This window comes from Sciurus carolinensis, chromosome 1 (assembly GCF_902686445.1).
Source record: "Sciurus carolinensis chromosome 1, mSciCar1.2, whole genome shotgun sequence".
Classification (NCBI taxonomy): Eukaryota; Metazoa; Chordata; class Mammalia; order Rodentia; family Sciuridae; genus Sciurus; species Sciurus carolinensis.
In genome coordinates this window covers 144,846,433-144,862,718 of record NC_062213.1, presented here as the reverse complement: position 1 = coordinate 144,862,718, position 16,286 = coordinate 144,846,433, and the positions used below count along the sequence as shown (strand labels likewise).

General features: G+C 34.1%; 1 protein-coding gene across 8 annotated transcripts in view; it reads right to left on the bottom strand.

Annotated features, from left to right (window-relative positions):
• Nucleotides 1-2,157: 2,157 nt before the first annotated feature.
• The window catches only part of Zzz3 (zinc finger ZZ-type containing 3), a 107,657-nt gene continuing 93,528 nt past the window's right edge, over nt 2,158-16,286 (bottom strand). For 7 of the 8 annotated variants that reach the window (XM_047529453.1, XM_047529433.1, XM_047529493.1 and 4 more), the window contains 9 exons: nt 15,636-15,783; nt 15,434-15,549; nt 14,350-14,421; nt 13,187-13,288; nt 12,445-12,540; nt 10,602-10,754; nt 6,098-6,232; nt 3,723-3,823; nt 2,158-3,443 (listed from right to left, as the gene is read on the bottom strand). In XM_047529453.1, the coding sequence (XP_047385409.1) occupies nt 3,299-3,443; nt 3,723-3,823; nt 6,098-6,232; nt 10,602-10,754; nt 12,445-12,540; nt 13,187-13,288; nt 14,350-14,421; nt 15,434-15,549; nt 15,636-15,783 (1,068 nt within the window). In that variant the 3' untranslated portion in view covers nt 2,158-3,298. The remainder of the gene's footprint in view (nt 3,444-3,722; nt 3,824-6,097; nt 6,233-10,601; nt 10,755-12,444; nt 12,541-13,186; nt 13,289-14,349; nt 14,422-15,433; nt 15,550-15,635; nt 15,784-16,286) is intronic. The other variant, XM_047529485.1, reaches the window with a different exon arrangement.

Below are 16,286 nucleotides of genomic sequence, written 5' to 3'. Positions count from 1 at the left end.
ATCCAGCGCGCCTAGAATAATGGACTTCCAACTATATCGTCCACGGTAAGAAACAGTTTATATAGAACATCCACACTTATTTTAACCAAAAAATAAATTTCACAAAACAAGACTTAACATCTGATACTATTTTTCCTATTTAAAAAAAAATGTTCCTCACACCTCAGTAAATTGTGTTCTGTGATTTAATTTAAACAAAAGGGAAGGGGAAAAATATGGTCAAAGTATACTACTAAGTAAGTGAAAGCACCCAACATGCACCTATGTTTTTCTAATTCACAATGGTGAAAACTTTCAGTGCTTCCCCCCATCCACACATAGGCTTCTCTCCTGTGCTACAAACCCAGACATATGCTCAGGTTTGTATTCCAGCAACCAAGCTAAACCAGCCCTGCACAGCTCCACTCCTAATACTTCAGTGATCCCTGACACAACAGGAATATTCTTACTCAGGAAATAGGACAGTGAGGCAGATACTGAGTCTGGACTGATCTGTCTTGTCTAGGTTAAAGTCAAGCATCACCACTTTTTTAATCATAAGACCTTAAGCAAGTTATTTAATGGCTCTCTGGCTAGACAGGATACTAAATGAACCTGTATCACTGGACTGTAGAGAATTAAATTAGTTATTATAGACTTGCTTGGCACATAGTAAGTACTATGTCAGTGTTTGTCATACCAAAGGAAACCTCCTCTGCCTAAACTTATAGCAGTGATTTTAGGCATCACTAAACATTTCTTCAGTTATTAGTAAATAATTTGAGCATAAATATACCAGGAAACAGATCTGACCTACTGAGAACCACTTAATAAGCAATGTTTTAACAAACAGATCTCCAATAGTCCATTTTTTCGTACAGCCAATATTTCTGTATAGACAGACAGAAGTCTTTGTGCAAATGACAGCCTTGCCTATTCCTGCAACACTCAACTATAACAAATGAACAAAACATAACCTTTACTACTACTACTCTTTAGAGCCAGGAGGACTAATTTCTTTGAGCTGAGGAATGCAAAATAAACACACCTTCTGTTCAGGCAGAAAATAATCAATCCTCTTTAACACCTAGAAGTCTTCTTTGTCCTTGAAAAAATGCATTCAACTGGGTTATTTTGTCTATTCTATGTATATAACAATTACACCACTCATTGCCCTCTTCCAAAGAACATTTCATTCTTTATGGAATTTTTGAATAGATCTGAATGGTTCTCCAAAAACTAACTGGCATTATTTCTATACAAACACAGAAGTTACAGAAGTTCCCAACAAGTGTTACTGTCTTGCCTAACTACAGGTTGAAGGCAGATCTTCTGGCATATGCACATAACATTTAATATCAAAATATCTAGAATGCTAACAATTCCCCTTTTCCACCCACTAATAATTTCAGGGTGAGACTTTCATTAACTTTTCTTTCTGATTTTGATATACTGTATCAACATCACCAGTGATCTTTAGTTAATATATTACTTTAAAATTCTCATATTTCTATATTTAAAATTCCATTACTTAATTTTAAAAAACTTAGGGTAGATTTTCAGTACCCTACTATGTATTGAAGAGAGCTAATAAATAACATTCCCTAGATTTAAAAATACGAAAAAACAAGCGACTCTAAAAATTAGATCTGGTATAATATACTTAATCCATCTTGGAATATTTATACTATCTTTTCCCAGTTAACAATACTTTCTATGAAACCACCTGTTTAAATCCATGGGACTTATTTTCATCAAAAACAATTAAGAGTAGAGCTGGGGATGTGGCTTAATGGTCGAGCACTTCCACAGCATGCATGAGGGCCTTGGGTTCAATCCCCAGCATCAGGATGACCAGAAGCATCTAGAATAAAATATCCAAACATTTCACATCTAGGCATTTATAACTGCTTTTTTTCTTTAACCACAATCTCTCTTTCCTTTTTGTAAACTACTTTTTAACTGTTTTAGCACATACTGATCGAAAAGACTACCCTCTTTTACAGATCTTCTCAAGTTAACTTTCGAAATTTTCCATAATATATTCTTTACTCTTTATAAAGGACAGAAAGAAACCACTTATATATTATGAAACAAACCCCTAAGAAAACAATCTTTCTGGTTTTAACATTGGTAAAAAATCCAAATTTAACCAAAAGGAAGTCACAACAAGCATTCTATAATATAAACAGACAGTATCCACATAGTTTATTTCTCACAGTTCTCCTGACAAATGAACATTATTCAAGAACATACTGTATACACAGATAAGAAGAAACATACAAAATGTTTTAAATGATGCACAACAAAATCCAGCAGTATAAAAGAATGCATGTGAACTCTTGCTCACTGCGCAGACTAAATTTAATCACTTGTTTAAATAGTAATAAAAATACAATCTTTTATGGATCTTGTGCAGACTACAAAAGAGGGAAATTATTACCATATATATGATTTTTATATTAGGCAGTTTTCTTTGATGAGTTGTACTGACAACTCCAAATACAGAGGCAGAAGGCTGTGTATTTTAAAGGAATTAATGTTGTGAATTAGAGACTTTACACAGTTACTACCACTGGCACTTTTCACCATAGTTTGTACACATCACATGATCATCTTATATAACATTACATTTAAAAAATATATCTGAGTGACAATTTCATAACATTCACACACCATGAGCTGGTTAAGGAAGCAATGCCACAGTTGCCTCCTGTAGTGCTTCGCTGTTGGTAATAAGGACAGTTCATTGTGGTTAAAAGAAATTATATATCAATATGGGGAAGCAGCTCTGATTTACTAAAGGCCATCAACGGCCACCACTGGGACAGTGAGTTCTTTTAGAGCATAGATCCTAGAAGCAAACACCATCATTGGTTAAAACTTTGTCTAAAGAAGTCAGTTTCTGTGCTGAAAACTATTTTCACAAAACTGAAAGCTACTAAACTGTTTTAATATAAATACTTTGTCTTCTCATTATCATATTTATGACCAAGTTCTTTGAAACCTTTGGAATTTACTCTTGCGTTAACGTGTGCTCTCATTTCCATCTCACCCATTTAAGATTGACACCTAAAAGGCTTTTAGTGGTGAAAAATTCACCAGGGAAACCCTTTGCTCACCAGGAATGTTCAATTCCTGAACGTGATCTAGAGCCACAACAGTGCAGAGCTGTACTTGACAAGAACACTCAGGAAGCTCCCATGCTATGAGTGTCATTTCAGGGAAAGCAGAGAATCTTTCCAAACTGTGCACATAATTAACAATGATACCATTGCTATGTGTTGAAGAGGACTAGTAAATGATGTTCTCTTCCATGTCATCTGTTTGCTGGAAAGTAGTTTGGGTCAAGGTAATTATAACTGGTGCCCTGGGACACACAGTAGTCTCTGTCTAAGAATGTCTCTGACCTATAAATAGGTTCTAATTGGTGATCTTCCTTGTGAATATCTGTTTCATGTAGGCTGTAAAGAAAAAACACACAAACTCATCATTACATGGCATTGAATGCGTTTTGTCTACATTACAAAATTTTCTCACAGTTCTTTCTGCATAAATTCATTAACCTATCAAAATCTTTAACGGAAAGCTACTTGAGATGGTACAATTAAAATGTTTAAATTGCTTAGAACAAAATTCAACAAAAGTGTAGCTATTTTTAAAGAAGTTTGGAGATCAAATTCACCAGCTGAGAAGATATTTACTTGTCAAATTTTAAAATAAAAAATGAAGAAAACACTTACCAATCTGAACAAGAGTCACAGAAGTCCAAAGACATTTCTGGAGGACAATCCTGGCAATGCCACCGAACACCCTGGATAGGTTCTATGCCACAGTTATCACACTATAACAGATTCAGTGGGGAAAAGTATTAAGCTATATTGCTTTGCCTTTTTCATTTTCTGCTGGGAAAACATGATAATGCACATAGATGCCTTCTCTTCATCCCCCCACCCACTGGTAAGTTGCCTAATGTAATAGCTGTAAGCAGTTAGGCACATGGTACATATCTATAATCCCAACTACTTGGAAGGATGAAGCAGGAAGACTGCCAAAATCAAGGCCACCCTCAGAAACTTAGTGAGACCCTGTCTCAAAAGTAAAAAATTTTTAAAGGGCTGGGAATGTAGTTCAGTGCTAGAGAGCCCCTGGGTTCAATCCCTAATACTCCCAACCCAGGCCCCACCCCATAAAAAAAGATGGGTGAAACGAGCATTACAGGGATTAAGCTTCAATGTACTACAATTTATTTATTTAAGAAGTTTTTAATCATCTCAAATACAACCATTTTGTTCTTAGTAACCATTACTTGAAAGGTACCTCAGACCAGTGTATGATGATTGTGAACACTGACTTCATTCCATTGTTAAAATTATCCAAACAGTATCAGAGCTGTTTTAACAAGTTATTATCACTACCATAAACTCAGAGCCTATAAAATTCTACAGAATTCTCTGAATTCTTATCTTATTGAAGCCCAAAATATCCTGATAACCATGGCCCATTAGGACTAAAAGGCAGATCCAGCTCTTTTTCAGTGTGGTGGCATTGTGATAGCCCTCAGTACGTTCTGTGGAATTTTGAAAATCCAAGTCAATCATGTTTCTACTTTCTTTGATCATCTGACCAACAAGTCATGGCTGGGTTGGAGAACAAAGTAATGACAAGGAACAAATGTCTTCTTGAAAGGCAAGAGCTGTCAGGAAAAATGTCTAACAGAGGGGTAAGGTCACTGAAAGATCAAAAGGGAAAATCATGTAATATAGTATGGCTGATGGCTATTCCAGAGTCAGAAGTATAATTTTGTTTACAACTTAAGTGATCAGTCACAGTCTACATCACTACTTTTATGTATACTGTCAACAGAAACATCAACATCAAGTTTATGGTTTCATTACTTCCTCCAATTCTACCAAATACAGTCAATTCTAAATGCCTAAAGTTTTCTCAAGCCTGTCGATCTCTCCCTATTTCCACAGCTACCAGTTCAGGTTCATCTTTTATCTAAATTACCAAAGGAATCTCTACGCTATCTCCATGCCTCCCATCTTGCCTTTCTCTAATAATTCATTCTCCATAAAACATGGCCAGGATGATCTTTCTTTCCCCTTTACACACACACACACACACATTTTGGGGGGGTAGGGTGCCGCAGAGTACTGGGGATTGAACTCAGGGCACCTTGATCACTGAGCCACATCCCCATTACTATTTTGTATTTTGTTTAGAGATAAGAGTCCCACTGAGTTGCTTAGCACCTCACTTTTGAGGCTGGCTTTGAATTCGCCATCCTCCTGCCTCAGCTTCCCAAGCCACTGGGATTACAGGTGTGCACCACCAAGACTGGCTATATTTTTAATTACATAAATAAGATACACAAATATTTTATTGTTATATAAAATTTAATAACAATCAGTGACTATTTCCCAAAGTCCTCTGCATTCTCAAAATTAACAAAGTCAAAAGTTAAGTCATTTAAATTATTTTTCGATAATGCAAATTTCACATCACTCTCTACTTAAAAAATCTTTTAGGGACTCCCCAACCTCTTAGGATGACTAAAACTCCTTGGCAAAATTTCCAAAATTTCTCAAAAGTCTCTGACTAATCTCCAGTATGCATTCTTAGTTGTGCTCAACTATTTTATTTGTTCAACATCTTTAAATTCTTTATGAGAATGAAAACAGCATAAGGGCAGGAACTGAGGTCCCCCTTGTTCTTTCCTGAATCTCTAGTACTTAGTAAAGTACCTGGAACATAGTGGGCATTTCAAAATATTGTGGAATGAGTGAATGTGTTTCAATTAGCCTCTCAAAAAAAAAAAAAAAAAAAAAAGCTGAGGTAACTCAACCTGAAGTGAGAGCAAGGGATTCTGATCCATGAAAATAGCAACAAAAAGATAAACATAAAAAAACTTCTCATCTCATATTTGACTCAAGTATGTTGTCTTCTCTACACTGAATCATAAACCTGTTGACATCATGAACTGGGGTATACTACTTTGTATAAAAAATAGAATGAGAGATAAACCGAACTTTTCCCTGCATGCTTAGATGTTTTAGATTTTTACCAATCAAGAAACCACTTTAAGTATCTCTTATCAATATTAAGAATTTACCTTGAAGCCCACATGTTGCACAAATCCACTTTCAGCTTGCATTTGCTGAAGTTTCTGTTTCTTTAACTTTTTAAACTGTAATAGTTCTTTATATTCAGGTAAATTCCTATACATAATAGGAATACTTTCTTCATCCTATTCAAAAGAACAAAATGTTAGTTTGATAATTAAAACGAACAAGTGTAAGAAATGCTGATATAAATTTTCTACTGATAAGGTATTTTTCACTTTTAAGATACCTCATTGAAGATTAGTGCTGTTGTTAACAATATTTTATACTACTACTTGTGGAGTACTTTTTAGTGCAATACTGATACTGAATTGTACTAGACTACTTCATAATGAAGGGAGAAGGGGAACATGACATGATTCCACCCATCTCATACACTATCACAATGTCATCTCTATGTATTCATGGCTACTTCAGAGACTTCTTATGATCTACCACCTCTTACTTTGCAGGAAGCTCCTTTTCTCCAATCTAAAAGATTTGTTCATGTGCCCCTGTAGACACATTTTCTAAAGAACAGCAAACCAATCTCTGCTCTTGTTTTCTACTTTGCATGCACAGTGATCAAATCAGTGCATTTCTTTCTTGTTCAAGGGGATGAACCAAATTATGAAGACTATGTAGAATATACCGTAAACTTTATAAACACATTAAGTTGAAGAGGCCCATTAAAAACTGATTTACAAGGTGTAAAGTGCATTTATGATTCTAAACTTTTATTCTTATACATACATACACACATACGTGTGTGTGTATATATATATATATATATATATACACGAAAGACTCGCCTGCCCCTCCACAAAACTGACCAGCAATTTCAAACTCAAAAGTGTTAACATGTGAAATCTGTCTACTAAAAATTACTAAGAACACTACTCATTATCCTGAGCAACTTCACCTTGCAAATACCGAATCCCCTATTTCTAGCCTCTATCCTTAAGTTCTACTGCAATGATATTCATCTTCATCCCTTTTCAGTCTCCCACTCTAAGAGTTCCTGGACCTTGCTGTCAACTGGAAATGTTTTGCCCCCAAAATATTAAATCTAGATTTCTTACCTTCAATGTTACTATCTAACTTTCTCAAGCTCTCATTCCAGATAGGCTGCCCCCCACATTTTTAAACTTCACTGAAATTTCTAACATTATCCTGGTTCCCTATTCTTCCAAAGCATTCATGCTCTGCCACCCAGGACCCATTTCTTTCCTCTGATCCCTAATGGCTGAGTCCATGGCCACCCAATTTCCTAAATGCATTCCCAATTCACTGACCCCCAAGATCCATCAATTTCCAATCCTGGACAACATAAATCCTATCCCTTTCATTCCACCTGTTAGGTTATTACTAACTGACATGTTTATTTTTCCATCAAGGAAACTAATGCTTATATATAACATGTCTAGAGTCATATAATTAATTAGCTGCAGAGTTGGATGATTTAAACCCAGACTTTCTGACAACGTCAGCAGCCCAAGACAGAAATCTAGGAGTTATTCTTATTTTTTCACTCTCTATCTAATCCAACAAATTCTGTCACTACCTTATACTTTCTAAAATTTCTCTAAAGTCAGTCCTCTAGTATCCACTCACTCCCCTGCCTCCATCATTATTTTAAATTTCCTAGTAACTTCCTAACTATGGACATCATAAAGTATAAAGTCCTCAGCTATATAAAAAATTATTTAGTTTCACACTTCACTACCTTATTTCTATCTCTCATTCATTTCAAATTCTTGTCAACTAAAGTTGTTAAATGATAGTTACTACCTTCTTATTTCATCATTCAGAAAGCTAATGTAAGTAATGGTATATACTAATAAATATGATGTGACTAAAATAATATAATTAAGATATTTTATAATAAAATATACTAAATTCAGATGTTTAAAGTAAATGAACAGTACAAAAACTAAAATTTTTAAATTTGCATTTTAAGTCTAAGGATATTATTAGATTTGGTCATGAAGTCTAAGGTTAAGAAAAGTTAAATCACCTCATACCCAAGTGAATGGACACTAAAAAGAAGAAAATAACCAGAGTTGACAAGAATGTAAAATGCGTGTTGCAGTTGCTGTGGAAAACAGTATGGTGGTCCCTCAAAAATAAACAGGATTGCCATATGATCCAACAACTTATGGATACACATCTTGAAAAACTGAAAGCCAGGACCAAAAGTGACTGATATTTGTACACCCACATTCATAGCAACATTTTCCACAGCAGCCAAAAGATGGAAGCAACCCAAGTATCCATCAGAAGAATGGATAAACAAAATGTGTTATGCACAGAAATTGAATTATTATTTAGCCTTAAAAAGGAAAGAGGCCCATGAGTGTAGTTCAGTGCTAGAGCATTTGCCTAGCATGTGTAAGGCCCTGGGTTCAATTCCCAGTACCTGAAAAAAAAAATTGTAACACCTGGTACAAAATGGATGAACTTTGAGGGTATTATGCTAAGTAAGACACGCCATTCACAAAAGGGCAAATTTTGTACAAGTGCCCCTCAGTACCCATGGGGGCTTGGTTTTAGGAACAACCAAAATACAAAGATGCTCAAGTCCCTTTAAAAAAACAAAGATGTAGTATTTGCATATAACCTATGCATATCCTCCTATTTATGCTAAATCTCTAGATTACTTGTAATACTAATACAATGTAATGCTACATAAATAGGTACCATACTATATTGTTTAGGGAATGATAAGAGAAATAAGTCTGTATGTGATCAATATAGACATAATTTTCCCTCACAAATATTCAATTAGCACTTAGTTGAATTCAACAATGTGTACCTGCAGCTATAGAAGGCCATCTGTATGCCTCCACTTATCTGAGGTACCTAGAGTAGTCAGTCAAATCCATGAAAATGAGAACTAGAATCAATGAGGGTAAGTGAAAGCACAAAAGTCCATAAGATGAATTTAAATAAAAATATGACCGGGCTGGGGTTGTAGCTCAGTGGCAGAGTGCTTGCCTTGCATGTGGGTTTGATCTTCAGTACCACATGAAAATAAAGGTAGGAATTGTGTCCATACACAACTTAAAAAAAAAAAAAAAAAAAAAAATACAAATATGAATTTATAGCCAGGTGCTGTGGCGCATACCTGTAATCTCAGCAACTCGAGAAGCTGAGGCAGGAGGATCACAAGTTTGAGGCCACCCCAGCAACTTAGCAAGATCCTGTCTCTAAAATACTTTTAAAAAGGGCTGGGATGTGGATGTGGCTCAGTCATTAAGTGCCTCTGAGTTCAATCCCAGTACCAAAAACAAAAAAGAAAAAGAAAAAAACAAAAAACAAGAAACTTATGATTGTATTTTTCATCCTTAAAACAAAAATGTAACATATTTCCTAGCTCTGCCCATTACATTGACCTAAAAACAATAATTAGCCCAGAGGCAAGTAATATTTCTCAAATCAGGATATAGTCTCCCAATGTCATTTTCTAATAGAAGAAAGCAAGACTGACTATATGTCTGAGGCAGGATATATATATATATATATGTATGTATGATAAGCTTAAATGTTCCTTGTCAAAACAGATTATAAGGAAGCTATCAAATGCTACTGGTCTTATCATAAGAACTCAGAAGCCAATGTGGATAGGCAATAAGTGACAAGAGATAGGCTGATCTGAACATTAACAAAGACAGTAACAACAAATATAAATACAAAAAAAAAATTTAATTTTATTGGTGATCTTTGGAGCACACAAGAGAATAAACTCATCATCTTGAGCACAAGAAAATAAAGGCTGAATTCTACAGGTATCCTGTCTTTTCTCTTCGTACCTTAGTGTACCAAATAATAGTTGATGATAGGGTTTACTTTATAGAATATTCTTTATAGGTCCATCAAATAAAAGATCAATTTTCTAGACCTCCTATCAGATTTACAGAAAATTCAGGGAACACAGGAATAGGTTAAATGACGCAAAAGAGATGTAATCAATAAAATCCACACAGGGCAAATGATCCAGTTTTTCAACAAAAACAGTGCATAAGAGCAAAAGAAAAAAGAAAATGAGAGAGAATAAACTTTTTGCAATTTACTATCTTTATTTACATCTAAGTCCAGATAAACAAGTTAGGAAAAATACTCTGAGATGACTGGGGAAATGGGAACACTCACTGTTTCATTACATAGAGAACTACCTTTTCATAAACATGATTGTATGGTATCTGGGACCTACTCCCAAATAATTCAGGGTGGAGTTGGGGTCGGGAGAGATGAAAAACTGATGGCCCAAAGTTGCTAACTATTTAAGTTGAATGATAGGAGCATGTGGGCTCATTATGCTGTTCTTTCTTATGTATATGTTTAAAATTTTCTTTGTAAAAATTAAAAAACACATTCTTTAAAGAAAAAAAAAACTTTAAATATGTCGTGTTAGTTAGAAGAAATCAATATTCTCTGAAAAGTAGGAATAATTAGAAAATCCTGGCACTTTCATGTTGTACCCTGACCTGTATTATAACTGAACAGAAAACTTACTGATGCTTCTTCACTAGCAGTGTTCATGTGGCTATGGAAACAGGATCGGTCATCATCTTCATCCATATACACTGGTGGTTCATGTGAAGTCATGAAAGTGGAAGGTTTAAAGAGATGCTTATTAAGGGGGTGCTGTCGTCTGCTTGTTGAAGACTGAGTAAGAAAACAAATTTTTAGGTGAGAGAGAAGAAATGTATTAAAAGAATCAAAACTATATTATTTCCAGCAACATCGGAAGGATTTCACTTCTATTCTTTCACACACCCTTTCATGTTGTTATTTTTATGTTATCTAGATTTTTAAAGCACCAGTAGCCTTTAAAAATAAGGAAAAAGAGGGGCTAGGGTTGTGGCTCAGTGGTAGTACACTTGCCTAGCATGTGTGAGGCACTGGGTTCAATCCTTAAAACCACATCAAATAAATAAATAAATAAATAATAAAGGTATAAAAAAATACAATAACATTACAATGAAAAGAAAGAAAAAAAAACTATACCAGAAATGTAGGGGAAATCCCCAACAATGGAACAATTTGACCACATGCTCAGTATTTAGCTTATATTTGTATCCTTAGCACTTACCACATTTGTATTCAAATGCTGACTGCACTAATCCAGACAGCTATAAAAGCTTAAGGTGCAAAACACAACACATCTATAAAGCTAGCTTAGAAATTATTCATGAAAATTAGGGCTGTCAGGGTGAACATTGGTTATCAAGGTTCTAAAATTATAGAATGAAGTCTACATACCTAATAAGGGTAAATGCTATATTTGGGAGGGAAATCCAAAATGTTTTAAACAATTGCAAAATTGAAAAAAACTTCAAAGGCTTAGTAAAAATAACTTTAAGAACCTTGTAAAACGTGAAGCTATACGGACATACTACATTACATAAAATAGTTCACTTCCATAAGGAAAGGCAACAAAATTTGATATACTCTTAGCTTCTCTTTATGAATGGTGGTGTTGGGGAGGGGAAGTATCCAAACAATTTGGGAAATGAAAGAAGTCCAATTAGGTACTTTTCTTTTTTCCAATGACAACAAAAAACTGACTACAATTTAATCTACTATTCTGAACCAGAAAACACCACCACCACCACCAACAAAAAGTAGCTTTTTTACCGTAGAAAACAGAAGAGAAGGGCTGGGGAAGGATGTAGCTCAGTGGCAGAGTGCTTGCCAAGCATGCATAAGGCCCGGGGTTCAATCCCTAGTAACTAACACACACACACACACACACACACACACACACACAACACACACGAAACAAGGAACAGTGAATAATGGTTTCAGATTTATTAGCTATGCGACTAGACAATATACCTAAAGGCTCTGTTTTCTTATCTATAAAAAGGTTACAGAACAGTACCTGATCCAAAGTTCTCAATAGTAAGAATAACCACTACTTAATAACATTATTTTCAGTAAAGTGAGAGTAAGAATACTACTTAAGCTTCTACAGTTGCAGCGGGGATAAGTATAGTATCTTAACAAACATTTCTATTTTTAGATTTATGTAGCAGAGCTACAAAACACATTGTACAAACATTCTAAAAGCTTTAACCTTACAAAGGCCTTTTTAATACAGTTTGAATTTAAAATCTTTCAAGTAGCACTCATTTGTATTACCTTCAAGAAAATAATGAAGAAACATTAAGGCTCACTAATTTTTCCTAAAGGAATCCTATTTTGCATTTATGCCCAATATAATGAAATGCTTAAAAATGAATAAAATTTTAAAAATAAAACCATTCTATTTGACAAATAAGCACATTTTTATATAGTATTTCTGATTTAATGAAATTAATCTGGGGTTTGCTTTCATCTATTTTCTTTTTACCTTTCTGGAGTATATATATAAGTTTGGTGTTCTGCCTGGGACTGGAATGCCAGCTTTAGTTAGCTTTATGAAATACTTCTGTACCCGGCTGGCAACCTAAGGAAACATGATAAGTCTTTTAAAATAATGAGATGACATGCAATACTTGAGTAATTTTAAAAATTAAAAATGTACACATATAACCAATGAATGCTACCAATTTAAAATCATAAATCTAGCAATAACTTCAAACTGGCACCAAACACATTTTTATTTTAAAATGTAGACAAAAAAATAACTTGAGTAAATTTAAATTTGTTTGATACAAAGCAACACACATATTTTCAACTTGTGAACATTCATGCTTGTAGCATAAAAACACTTCTATTAATATAGATGGGAATGTGAAGGAAGAACCCACAAGATAACATTTTTAGAAAGACAACCAGGGAATACTAAAGCAACATTATAAATCTACTAACACAGTCTAACCAAAAAGTACGTAATTATTATACTTACAAAACATTCGAGAGTTACTAAGTCCACTATATTTTCACTTATTATTTTTAATGACCAAAAACAAGACTATCTTGTTTCTGAAATCAACATAAAAATATACAATGCTAATAACTTTTTTAAAACATCATATACAATTGCATTCTACAGAAAGAAATGATATGGCAGATCTGATGTCAGCTGCGTTACTCTTCATAATAAAACTACCAAAAACATGCCAATGATCTGCAGTCATCTCTTCAATTACCTGTTTTGCCGTCCTGTTGCCCAGTTCATCTGCAATCTTCTGCCAGCGTCGAGATTCTACTTCTTCAGGAGGGTATTTCAGGAGTAGCTGTTCAAGTTTTTTCTAAGCCAACCCAAGACCAAATTAAAAAAAAAAAAAAAAAAAAAAAAAAGTCAATTTAAATCACTTAATTTCTAAATAAATTCATTCACATTTCAAAGTATAATATTTCTTTCCCAACTTTGGGGATTATGTTACTAGAAATCTTCATGGTAGGAAAAAATTCTAATTAGAACTGAAGAATTCACAGAGAAAATGAGATTAGAAAATATACATATGTACACGCACACACGCACGTGCACACACACACACACACACACACACACACACACACTTCCAAAGGTTTTCTGTTCACTTCAGTAAAAAGATAGGACCAGAAAATAAATTAAACAAACTGAGAAATGATTAAATCCTGCCATGTATATTTATACATCTTAGTGATTTCCATTGACTATCATTTCTTGCTAGAATATGTTAGGTTCTCCCTAACAGTTTTAAGAAAAACAAATAAATTCTTTGAATTTAGAATATTAACAGAAGCTTTTCCTTCCTTTGTGATCTTCCAAATACTTCATTTTATTATTATAACCTATCTTCTAATTCTCACACAGTCCTAAAGATGCACGATAATCTGATTCTTGATATAAATAATGGTTTCCTAAAGTTTTTTGTAAACTGCTAAACTTATTAGAGCTATGAGGTGAATACCCATGAGACGGAGATGTGTCTCAAACTTGGCTCATAAATAACCCTCACTATATACCAAAAATAACAAAGCCTTCTGGCCTTGCTTTATCAGTTTCTCTCTATAACAAAAATTAAAAATGGTACTTTGAAGCTCAACTTTCTCCTTCTCCCAAAGGTACATTACAAAAACATCCACTTTATTCCATCCATTTCTATCTCCTTCTTAAAACCCAGGTTTCTTCTTTAGAAGTTATCTCCAAACAAGAATTAGTATATCCTCAAAATTCAAAGTTCTTGAAATGTGCAAAAAAGGCATACAAAAATATCTAAAAATTTTAAAATCAATAAATATTTACACTTGACCCATAATACTGATTAATAATGGTAACAGTTTACTGGGTTTTTTTAAACCTACACAAATTAGAAATATCTATTACCTGTTCTTCAACAGTCCACAACTGGTTAAATGTTTCAGGTTTGGTATCATCGCACAGGCGTCCTCTTATCATCTGCATATAAAACAAGACTTTTTTCAAAGGGGAAGTAAAAAGACTAGACATAGTCAATTAACAAAAATTGTGGGACTTCTTATGAATCCCAAAATAAATCTAGTAAATTTGTTTTTATAATGTATATGTAAGTTTTTACTGTTCGAAATGCTTTCAAACTCTTGTATTTCATTTGGTCTTATACTCTTAGTAATGCTGTCATAAACATGCTAGTAACTCTTTTTTAAAAAAAGAATATGTGGGCTCAAAATGGAAAATTAGCATATCTAACAGTAAAAAGATCAGGACCAAAATCCTGGTCACATTTCACAAAGAGCTATTATTTTTAGAGTAAAAATTATATGTTGACACTCTACTAGGCATAATACATGTAAAGACCCACATAATCCTCACAATGCCCTACAACATAGGTAACATTAACTACATTTTTTTCTTTCTTTTTAAAAATTACTGGGGATTGAATCCAGGAACAGTTTACCACTGAGTTACATCCCCAACTCTTTTTACTTTGAGAGTGGGTCTCACTAAGTTGCTGCAACTACCCTTGAACTTACGGTTCTCCTGCCTCAGCCTCCAGAATTTCTGAGATTATAGGTGTGTGCCACCATGCAGACCTTAATTACATTTACTATAAGAGGAATTGCAGCTTAGGGACTTGAACATAAATAACACCTAAAGTTTCACAGCTAGTAAGTTTAGACACCAACCCAGGTTCATCTTAACTTCAAGGTCAACGTCCTCACCATTATCTTCCACTGAAACATTGCTTTACCAGGTAATCCCAGCAACTCAAAAGGCTAAGGCAAGAGGATGACAAATTAGAGATCAGCCTCAACAACTTAGTGAGACCTTCAACAACTTACTTATAGGAAGATCCTGTCTCAATCCCCAGTGCCAAAAAAAAAAAAAAAAAAAAAAAGATCGCCTTAATTTTAGAACACAAACTAGTAAAATATTAAAATATTTGATCTAAAACTCAAATTTTCCTACTCTAATATTTCATATTGCTTACCTGAGGACGACTGTTTGAGCCTTCTGGACCATCACTCAAAGGCAACATAGAATATGAAAGGGAATCTCCATCCTTCTTAGGATCTAAAGGACTTTTTGGTCTAGCAGGTAAACCTACTAAAAACAAAACCATGTACAGAATTATTAAAGCGAGGCACTGTCAGATGTTTCTCTAGTTAAATTCTTATCATGTGATTTCTTACCTTTATCAAAAACTAACTTAACTCTCCTAGTATGTCTTTTACGATTTTTAAATTCTCTTTCAAAGTTTCCAAGGCTACTGGTATATTGGTCCCATATAATCTCAGGCAACTGCACAACTCTCTGTGGATATGGAAGCCCTATATCAGCCTGGAAAAAAGACAAAACAAACAAACAAAAAACAACAAAGGGAAAATCTAAATTTAATTCAAGAAATAATCAAATATACTCAAAATTTTCAGAGGACCCTAAATTCAACTAATCATCAATGAAGCATTTCCATGCACTAACAGAATCCAATGAATAATAAAGCTAGTTAAGATAATATAGTCCATGGGGCTGAGGCTGTGGCTCAGTGGTAGAGAATGTGTGAGGCACTGGGTTCGATTCTCATCACCACATATAAATGAATAAAATATAAAGGTCTATCAACATCTAAGAAAATATTTTAAAAAAAGATAATACAGCCCAGATATTAAATGCTGAAGACGATGACAAGAAAAAATCAATTTGGCAAAATGTGAGTACTACTTAGAGACAGAGTTCTAAATATCAACCATACAGACACAGTGTACCATTATCACTAACACACTTAAATATAAAGCCAAGGCAAGAATGTATGATATCTAAGAATAGCGTATAAAATGTGTTAA